Genomic DNA, 10767 nt, shown 5'->3' on the forward strand with positions numbered 1-10767 from the left:
CTATATTATTTTCCCAAAAAGGCTAGAACCAATTCACATCTCCACCAGTAATACAAATACCATGTCTATTTATTTATTTCTTCATTCCTTTGTTTTTAGCTGTTTATTTATTTATATTTCACCGCAATCATACCAATAATGAATTTTGTCAACTTTTATTTTCTTAGCTAAATTGGTGGGTATTAGGTGAAGTTTCAATTGTCTTAATTTACATTTCTTATATCCAAACAGTTGCCAAAGCTTATTAATTATATCTCCACAATGATCTCCTATCTTACTCATGGAGCTAATACCCTACTTCAGGCACTCGTCCCTTCTAACCATCACTAGGTTATTGGTTAAAGTAACCGCCTAATTGTTCTTCCTGCATGCAGTCTTTTTCCTTCTCTAGAAGTCTCTCCTAAGTGTTATTCCTAAAGTACAAATCAGTCAAACAAGTATTATTAAGCATTTACTCTGTCTAAGCATTTCTGATTGTCATTCACTTTTATCAAAAAAAACTTGTGTCTCCTTCTTACTTTAACCTTTCATAGTCCTAGTCTATTTTTCTAAATTTATTGTAAATTATTCTTTTTTTTTTATTACATTGTATGTTCCAGCCAAAATGGAACATTATTTGTTTCTTCAGGATGGATTGCTGTTTGTTATGCAAAAGCTATTTATTTTCATGTAATCCCAGTACCAAAGCCAACTGATATGGGTACTCTGTCTTTACTAGTGGAGATTAATGCCCTGTGTCTGCATCAGGAGCAGGATAGAAGAAGGTTACAGACTTCTAGTTTTCTCTGGACCTTCTTCAAGGTTGAGGGTCTTTTTGGACTTTGCAGCCCCTTTGGACACTTCCAGCTTCCAGTTTTGAGAGAGAAGATGGAAGAAGCCAGTCCTACTTTTGTTGGCTGAAGGAAAAGATTCTGGGAAGAAGCTGACATGAGAGGAGCTGTCATTCTCCATCATGTCCTTTCCCTAGACTATTACACTAGAGACTTTAGGTAATTTATTCTTGGGTGGGAGCTGGGACTCTCTCTCTCTCTCTCTTGGTTGAGTTGAGTTACCTTGTTCCCTCTCCTCTAAGTTCTAACATCAAATGGTCACTTTATGCAAAGTTTCCACCATTTTTTATCCCAGAAACCGGTTCTTCCCTGTTTTTTGTTTTTGTTTTTTTTTGCTTTTTGGAAGGCAATTGGGGTTAAGCGACTTGCCCAAGGTCACATGGCTAGTTTTTGTGTTAAGTGTCTGAGGCCAAATTTGAACTCAGGTCCTTCTGACTCCAGGGCTGGTGCTCTATTCACTGTGCCACCTAGCCATCCCCAGTTCTTCCCTGTTAATGACAATCAGATCTAGAAAATAATTTTTCCACATATTTTTCTCTACCTTTTGAAGGATGAAATTATCATGAAATCCCACCTTGTTTTGCCACCCTCTGGTGCTAATACCCCCTCAAAGACAGAGAATATCTTTTATTCTCTTTCATAGCTCCTCTTGCACAGTATTATACACATAACAAGTGCTTAGCAAATATTCACTAAATGATTGAAGCAATTTATTATTTTTATATCCCAGATATAAATAAGCTTTTTCTAAGTATACTGGAAAAGTTCTAATTTTTCCCTTTCTTTCTTTCTTTTTTATGTCTATGAATATAAACGATGCTACTTCAAGTAAATTCTCACATACCCTTTTCAGTTCTTCTTCACCTTCCTCATGAAGCCTTTTCATTTCTTCAACATCCAGACTGAATTCCTGTTGTTCTAGTTGTGCAATCTTGGATGCTAACTCATTTTCATCCATCATAGCCTGAATCTGAATTTAATGATAAAAATAATGGTGAACAAGTAAATAACATCAACTTTAAAGGATCCCCCCCCCTACCAGTTTCATTGGGCAAAAGTCAGAACCAGTACCATTTCTTATTGCCAGGATCTTACCATTAAGATTAGTTGAATTTTCACTTCTTAAGATTATCACTGTTTGTTCATTGCAATACATCTACTTATGAATAGACATGTTCAGTTTTGTTGCTAAATAACTTTTTAATTTTGCTATATTTCAATGTGTAGTGTGTTGATTTTTTTTAAAAAAGAAAATACATTTTTCAGTGTCTTTCTTTAAGAACCTACTCCAAGAGAGAAACATTGAAGAGGACCATATAGTTTAATGTATTTGTTCCAGAGAATTTCTCTAAACACTTTATTAAAAATAGTCTACCCTTTTCAAGTCTGTATATATTTTGTTCTCTTTTTCCTTCATCATTGACATTGATGGAGCACCCAGTGTGTTAGGCTCTGGACTGAGTGTGTAGTAACTGACTTCCAAGAATACAGCAGAAAACTGAGCTTGCAAACATAGAAGTGGGAATAGCTGAGTAGCACACCTCATACCTATATACAACTAAGCAGGAAATATCAGTTGAGACTATAGGCATATTTTATTAGTGTATGTATCATAACACTTACAGTTTTAGTCAAAGTTTTGATTCCTTCTTTTAATTCCTTCTTTTTTTCACTAAACTCTTTGATCTCTCTTTTGGTGGCCTGAAACATCAATCAATCAATAAACAACATTTACTACTACCAACTACTATACGGGGGGCCAAGGATACAAAGAATGAAATAAGGAGTTTATGTCCTAACAGGAGGATACAACAAGTACATATACATATAAGGTTGTACAGAATACATATAAATAGATTACATACAACTAAAAACAAAGTAGAGATGGAGGACACTAGTACTTGGGGTAGAGGGAATCAGGAAAAGTTTCATGTAGAAAGTGGTGCTTGATCTACTTCTTGAAAGAAAAGAGAGATTCTTAGAGTTGAAGGTTAATGTAATCCGGGCATGGAGGACAGCCAGTGCAGAGAGACAGAAGCATGAGACGGAGGGCTGTGGCTGGGGAACAGTGAGAAGGCCAGTTGACCTAGACTATAAAGTAGAGAATGAGGAGTAATAAGACTGGAAAGATACGCTGGGGTCAGTTGTGAAGGGCTTTAACAGCTAAACAGAAGAGTTTTTATATTTTATCTTAGAGGCAATAAGAAGTCTCTATAATTTATTGAGTAGGGAAGTGACATAGTCATTTGGCATCTGTGTGGAAGATGGACTAGAGTGGAGTAGACTAGGGTGAGACAAGGAGACCAATTAAGAAGTCATTGCAACAATACAGTTGAGATGAAGAGGACTTGAATTAGGGTTGTAGCTGTGTGAGTATAGAAAAGGGGTCAGACACAAGTAATTTTATGGAGAAATGACAAATTTTGAAAATTAATTGGCCAGTAATGTAGTAAGGAAGAGTGAGGAGGGTGAGGATAATGAGGAAGTCACATAACTAGGAGACTGGAAGAATTGTAGTTTCTTCTACAGAAATAGGGATGTTTGGGAGAAAGTTGGGTTTGGGGGCTGGCAGGGGGAAGATAATGAGTTCTGTTTGGACATGTTAAGTTTGAAGTGCTTCTGGAACATCCAATTTGACAAGTGAACAGAGGGGAACACTAAAATTTGGGAGTATATATGATGAATTAGCAAAGAAAATTAAGAAGAAAGTCAGATAAGTAAGAGGAAGAAGATAGATGTGGCATCTGAAAAATACAGAGAAGAAGAGTATTGAGGAAATGGGAGAATGGCCAGCAATGTCAAATCAATCATAAAGATCAAGACAGATAAGGACTGAAGAAAAACAGCTATTGGATCTGACAAGATATCATGTCACAAACACAGTATTTACAAAGCAAGAGTAATGAAAAAGAACTACAAAGAATATTTTAAAAAGTATCTCATAGCAAAAGGAACACACACAAATGAAAAAGACTATAAACTGCAGGTGAAAATAAGTCACTGTTACAACAGCTTGTTTCTAGTCTGTGCTTTCCATGTGGATTTGGAAGGAAGTTATACACATAGTTGAAATTGACATAAATCATTAAGTCAATGGATTGAGGAATATTAAAAGGTAAAACTGATGGTGTGTTATAGTGGCAAGATTACTGAATTTGGAGTCACAAGGCTTAATTTCAGATCCTGGCTCTACTTCTGTGTGATCTTGGTGAAGAAAATGAACCTTTCTGGTCCTCAGTTTCCTCATCTATTAAAAAATGTGGGTTGGACTCTAGATGATTAGGGGTGGGGTGGGGGATAGAAGAAAGGTATGAGTGAGTTTGTAGGCAGTAGAGAGGCAATCATTAGATAGGGAGAGGTTGAAGATTAATGAGAGATTAGGGATAATATACAAAGGGTACAGAATGCTTGAGAAAACAGGATAAAATAGGATCAATTGCACATGCAGATAGGTTAGCCATGGCAAGGAGAAAGGACATTTCTTAATGTGAAACAGGTGTAGGAGGTAATAGTGGCAGAAGGCATCTGAATGACATGAGATGAGGAGGGTATAAGAGGTAGTTCTCAGTAAATAGCCTCAATTTTTCAGTGAAACATGAGGTAAAGTTATAGATGATGTCCTCCATCTCCTTTATGTCTTCCCCATCCTCAAAAAACCCCACTTGGTCCCTACATCCCCTCTGTTGTCTATATTTCTGATCCTTTTGTGAGGAGAGATCTAGGACAATACCTAGTGAGTGGGTATGGATATATTAAGTGAGTGGTTTTTGAGGGTGGAGGAGTCATGTGTGAGATGAAGGAGATGATCTAATATTGATTCTTCTACTTCCTCTTTTCTCACTTTCTCCATAATTCTCTGCAGTCTGGCTTCCCACTTCAATATTCATCTGAAATTGCTCTCTACAAAGTTTCCAGATATCTCTCTTAATATCTAATCAAATGGCTTTTTCTCGTTCCTCATACTTCTTGATCTCTCTTCAGCCTTTGACGCTGCCAGTTAACATCTTTTTAAGAAATATTATCTTCTTTAGGTTTTTAGGACTCTACTCTCTCCTGGTTCTTCTTCTACTTGTCTGACAATACATTAGTTTCCTTTGAAGGCAGGATTGATTTTTTTTACCTTTCTTTGTATTCCTAGGATTTAGGAGAGTGCTCAGCAAATAGTAATCACTTTGCTTGTTCATTTGCCCTGCAGAATTCAAGGTAAATACCAGGGCTGAGGAGAGTACATAGTTAAACTAGTCAACTATATGATAAAGTGAAAGGAAGAAACTGAGGTGATGATGGATTAGAGGAGCAGAAAGGCATACATTGCAGTTCACAATTAGGATGAAAGAATTGGTATAGAAAGAATAGTCCGAGTTAAAGATAAAAGAAAAGGAGACTGAACAAAGAGGGAAATTTCTGAATTCAAGATCATAGAGGTGACAATTATGGGTGCTGGTGAAATTCAAGGTATGATCCCATCATGAGTGACTGAGGTATGTCATTGCAACTGAGAAAGTTGCTAACTTGGAAGGAGCCATTAACATGAAATTTTTCAAGGAAAAGTAGTGATCAAGAGGAAGATTATTAAATATTAAAGACCCAGTGCTCCTAGTGAACAGTGATACGTAGGAGGCACCATTTGAAAACTTTGCCTAGGATACATAAACTATTTGTCTTGATTTTTTGACATTAACTATAAAATTATTAATGCATCTTCTATAATATATGTTTATATGTGTATACACTCATACAATACCTCTTGGTTTTTACTTTGTAACCAACTAGTTTCACCGTCATGGGCACTATCTTCATAGTCAGCTTTTGGGGAAAACTTCTTTTTGCACTGTATCTGAGAAGAAAGGATAAAAATTTGTATTAAACTGAGCTCTCTAGAGAATACATCAAACTCCCTACCCCATTATTTAAGAATTATCCTAAAATGCTACTCTTTAAACTTTATGTGGTTATTTTAGAGACAGACAATAATTTGATTCCCTCTGACATGAAATTCCTTTGAGTAGATTTTCAATAAGTAGATCAAATACCCTTAATATTTTGGCCACACCTAATGTCATATTTAACTTAAAGCACATTAACTTATTTATAAATCATTAATATCTGTATCATGAATGTTGGTATTATAGATTCATGAAGGGCAACTTAACTTCTTTTGTACATCTCTTATCATAGAATCAGAATCACAAATGGGAAGTGTCTTCAAACATATCTATTCCAACCTCCTCATTTCAAAGATGAGGAAACTGAAGCTCAGAGAGATTAAATAACCTTTCCAAGATCATACTGGTAGTATAAGTAAGGGGCATAATGCTACATGTAATGAGTAATCTAATATATACTTTTAATGATAGTCATCTACACAGTTGTATTCTATCCTATATTCTACAGATTTAGGGGTTGGGAGTAGATTGAAAGAATAGAAAATAATTCTTTAACTTTGTATAAAAAATTTGACTCTTCTCATATGTTATAAGCTATAGTTAAAGCTATAAATGTTTCTGAGTACTCTATCACTCAAGTTAGGAAGCAAGAAGAAAGACTTTTTATATAATAATTAGAAGCAAAGAACCATGGTCTCAACTCTATTTTGGTGGGCTTCTGGTCATGTCTTCCAAAATAACATATGTAGTCTACATGATGAGATATTTTAAATCCAGTACCCATATGATTTTCATTATCTTGAGATTTTTTTCCAATAAGTATGTATTTAAAATCCATTTCCTCTTTACTCTAATTTCTATTCAGATTTAGTACTCTTTATATGTGTAAGAAGGGTTAAAACATCATCTCAAAGGGTACAAGGGGAGAAGGATCTTATATCTTTGTTAGATCATTAAATCATGAATAAAAGGAAAAAGTGGTTAAAGGAACTCAAAATCTTAGTTACTTAAATAAAAATACTAAAAATTGATTATTATAGGATTGAGAGATTTTTATTTTTTAAGAATCTATGTAGGGGGCAGCTAGGTGGCGTGGTGAATAGAGCACCGGCCCTGTAGTCAGGAGGACCTGAGTTCAAATGTGACCTTAGACACTTAACACTTACTATCCTTGTGACCTTGGGCAAGTCACAACCCCAATTGCCTTACCTTCCCCCCACCACAAAAACAAAAAACTATGTAGAAACTCAACTGGATCTTCATAGATCTGGACATCTTTCATGTAGTATAAAGATACATTTTGTTCTAAAATGCTATTATTCAAATATGGTATAAAGGCCTGAAAATATTCAGTAATGTGGTGAATTAGAAGTCCTCCTATACTCCTGTGGGTTGAAACAGAATGAACAATACATATGTATTATAAAATGATGTCAAAAGCAGCATTTACCTTTTACATATTTTAAAATTTTCTAATTAAAATTAAATTAAATTGGGAATTAAAATATGTAAATAATTTTCCATAACTTTACTTCCAGTTTTTATGTAAATTATAAAACATTATTTACAGTTTAATAAAAGTTATCATATTGAATTTAGCAAAATAACAAAAATATTCTATTTGCTTCTATATCCTTTTCTTTTTTCTTCTTTTACTTCAATGAAAGTTAAAATGATATCTTCTCAGCTTGTGCTTACTTCCATCTGAGGCAAACAAGGGCACCATCTTCTTTACCATTAACTAGTATAGATTGGCCATCAAACGAAAATACGATTGACCGAATTCCTTTTCCCTGGTAAGAATGGCATCGTGCTCGGGCAAATGGTTCCTGAACAGGTAAGGAACAATAAAGGTTGCTGTTTTATTGGGTGTTATACTAAATCAAATTACACATTGCTTTTGAGACAAATCAGTTATTATTAACACAAATTATCATTAATATTTTAATAAGTAAATATTATTGTTATTAACAAATAAGTCAAATGTACCTATAGTTCAATGCATATGTAGAAAAAGAGGCATGAAGAAGTTTAAGGGACCGGTTCAAAATTATACTATATCAGTGAACAAAAGAGGACTTAGACTCAGGATCCCTTGTTTCCCAACTCAGTGTTCTATTGGTTAAACTATATTGATGTTATAAAATCAATTTAGCATAGTGGAAATTACAGTGGTCTTGGAATCATAAGAATCAAGTTTATGTCTCTCTTCTTCCACTAATCCATTTTTCTTGGCTCTCTTCTCTCCTCTCTATATACTGTCTCCTTCAGTAATCCCATCTAACTCTTCAACTTCAGTTACAACCATTATACAGAAAAAGTCCATGCCTCCTTGCCTATCCATTCCCCAGAGCACCACTTGCACTATGTCAAGACTTCAAACTCGGAGTATCCAAATTGAACCTTTCTCCCCTCAAGTCTTTTGCCCCTCTATGTAGCTTCTCCATTTATATCAAAGACACCACTATCCTCCAAATCATCTCAGCTTGTAACCTTGAGACCATCTTTAACTCTTCTTTCTCTCAACTCAACCATCCAATTCATTCTGCTCAGAAACATCTCTCATAGATATCCTTTACCTTTCCACTTCCACTGCAATTGCCCTAATGCAGGCCCTCATCTCCTTTTGACTAAAGTATCGTAATACACTCCTAACTGACCTTGTCTCAAATCTGAGTCCTCTACACCACTGCTGTAGTAATTGACCTAAGGCACCAATAGGATCATGTTACTTCTCTGCTTGAAACTTCTTAGTGGATCCTCATTGTTGCAGAATAAAATGTAATTCCATGAGTCTAACACAGAAAATCTGCCACAATCCAACCTTTCTTTTACTATTCCACTTCATGTATTCTGTGTTCAAGACAAACTGTCTCTTGATCTTACCCTGCTTTCTCTCATTTCCATACTTTTATTTATTGTTCATGCAAATCCTTCTGTCTGTTGAAGTTCCTCTCCACTCAGATGCTAATTCTTCCATGAAATCTTTTCTGACCATTTTGACCCCAGATGAAAGCAAGCTCTTTCTTCCTTAGTTTATTATAGTTTGTATTCATAATTTATCTGGATCTTTCCTTTGAATTCATCTTTATATCATAGTTATTTGTAAGCTCCTTGAGGGCAGGATTATGTCGTGTCTAACCTTATATTGCCACCAGCTAGCATGCCACCTTCACACTGTCAGTACTTAATGAGTTGAAATGATACTTGAGCACATCATGGAGAGTATGTGATCCTGATTTCTCATCTGTAAAGTGGGTATAATAATACTTGTTCTGCCTCTTAGGTTGATATGAGAAAAGTGCTCTGTAAATCACAATGTACTATAGAAACATGAACCATAACAATTTTACTCTAAAAGTTTTAACAGCTTAGAATAGGGATCCCCAGCCTTTTAAAATAAGGACTTATTTTTTATTTTGAAAATAGGGACAGATTAGGTTTTAGCATTGAAGTTTCTGGGAGTGTGAAAAAAGGAGCTTGCCAGAAGTAAAGTCCATAATCAGGGAATGGAATACTACCAGAGACTGTTCTTTTCTCCTTCTGGGGATTCTAGTATATTGGTAGTAGTTGAAGTCTGGCTTTGGGAAAATAATAAAAGACTCAGAGACTTCCAGGTCATGTGAGCAACAAGATGGCAGACTAAATATTTTTTTTCTAATCCTCATCACTTTTCCAAAATTCTCCAAAAGAAATTCTGCAGCAAAAATAAAGTGTCTTCAGCTATTTCCATGGTTTAGGATACTCAGAATCTAAAAGAAGGTAAAAAAAATCCTCCAAAACCAGAACTTGGCACTACCTGACCTTGAGCTCACTTGGCACTCCTCCTCCTTTCCCCATGCTATTAGCAGCAAGGCTGCACTAGCAAACCCAAGGACATGACACAAGCTCCTATCACAATCTTCTCCACATCCTGCTCCCATGGAGCTCTTTCGAGTGCTCTAGAGACTTTAGTTCCAGGCTGAGGAAGTTTACTTGGGCCTCAAAAGTCAGTTTTGCAATAGTCCTTCAGAAACAAAAGCCTGCTGGGGTGGGGGTGGTGGCTACAATCCAGAAGCACTGGTGCTGGAGAAAGCAGGCTCTGCCAGTGTTAGGGAAAAGAGGATCTGAGTTACTTGTGTGCTGGGCCAGAGAACAAAACCGAGGAACAGAGGGAGCGGGAGAAATGTCGCCAATATTAGAAGGAAAATAAAAAATTAGGGAAAAATTTATAGACATTTTCTTGAGTAAAGGTCTTATCTCAAATATATAGAGAATATGTCAAATTTATAAGTATATAAGCCATTCCCCAATTAATAAATGGTAAAGGATATGAACAGGCAGTTTTTGGAGAAAGAAATCAAAGTTATATGTAGTTATTTTAAAAAATTCTCTAAATCATTGATTAGAGAAATGCAGATTAGAACAACTTTGAGATATCATATCTATCATCTATCAGATTAGCTAAAATGATAAAAGAGGAAAATGTTGGAAGAGGTGTGCAAAAATTGGGACATTAATACACTGTAGGTGGAACTGTGAACTGTTCCAACCATTTTGGAGAGCAATGTGGAATTATGCCAACAGAGTTATAAAACTGTGTACACCCTTTGACGCAGCAATACCACCATTAAGTCTATTTCCCAAGGTGATTAAAAGGAAACGAATCTAAAATATTTACAACAGCTCTCTTTGAGGTGGCAAAGAACTGGAAATTGAGGGAATGAGCACTGGTTGGGGAATGGCTAAATAAGTTGTGGTACATGATTGTGATGGAATACTACTGTGCTGTAAGAAATGATGAGTAACTTGATTTTAGGAAAACATGGCAAGAATTGCATGAAATGAATGAAATGAGCAGAACCATCAGAACATCAGTATTATTTGAAGAATAACTGAATGACTAAAGCTATTCTGAGTATTATAAATATTCAAATAAACTACAAAGAACTTATGAAGGAAGATACTATTCACCTCCAGAGAAAGAACTGATTAATAGAAGTATATGTAGTATGGTTCTATCTGTCTATCTATCTATCTATCTATCTATCTATCTATCTATCTATCTATCT

The 10767-nt window shown here is 35.4% G+C and overlaps 1 protein-coding gene across 1 annotated transcript in view; it reads right to left on the reverse strand.

Annotated features, from left to right (window-relative positions):
• The window catches only part of CFAP43 (cilia and flagella associated protein 43), a 157594-nt gene that overhangs the window by 70414 nt on the left and 76413 nt on the right, over positions 1 to 10767 (reverse strand). The window contains 6 exon segments of the mRNA XM_069098895.1: positions 1675 to 1800; positions 2454 to 2531; positions 5575 to 5661; positions 5979 to 5996; positions 6969 to 7101; positions 7415 to 7545. Of these exon segments, the coding sequence (XP_068954996.1) occupies positions 1675 to 1800; positions 2454 to 2531; positions 5575 to 5661; positions 5979 to 5996; positions 6969 to 7101; positions 7415 to 7545 (573 nt within the window).

This window comes from Petaurus breviceps, unplaced genomic scaffold (assembly GCF_028583685.1).
Source record: "Petaurus breviceps papuanus isolate PSGF00001 unplaced genomic scaffold, PetGlider_PUasm1.0 37, whole genome shotgun sequence".
Lineage (NCBI taxonomy): Eukaryota > Metazoa > Chordata > Mammalia > Diprotodontia > Petauridae > Petaurus > Petaurus breviceps.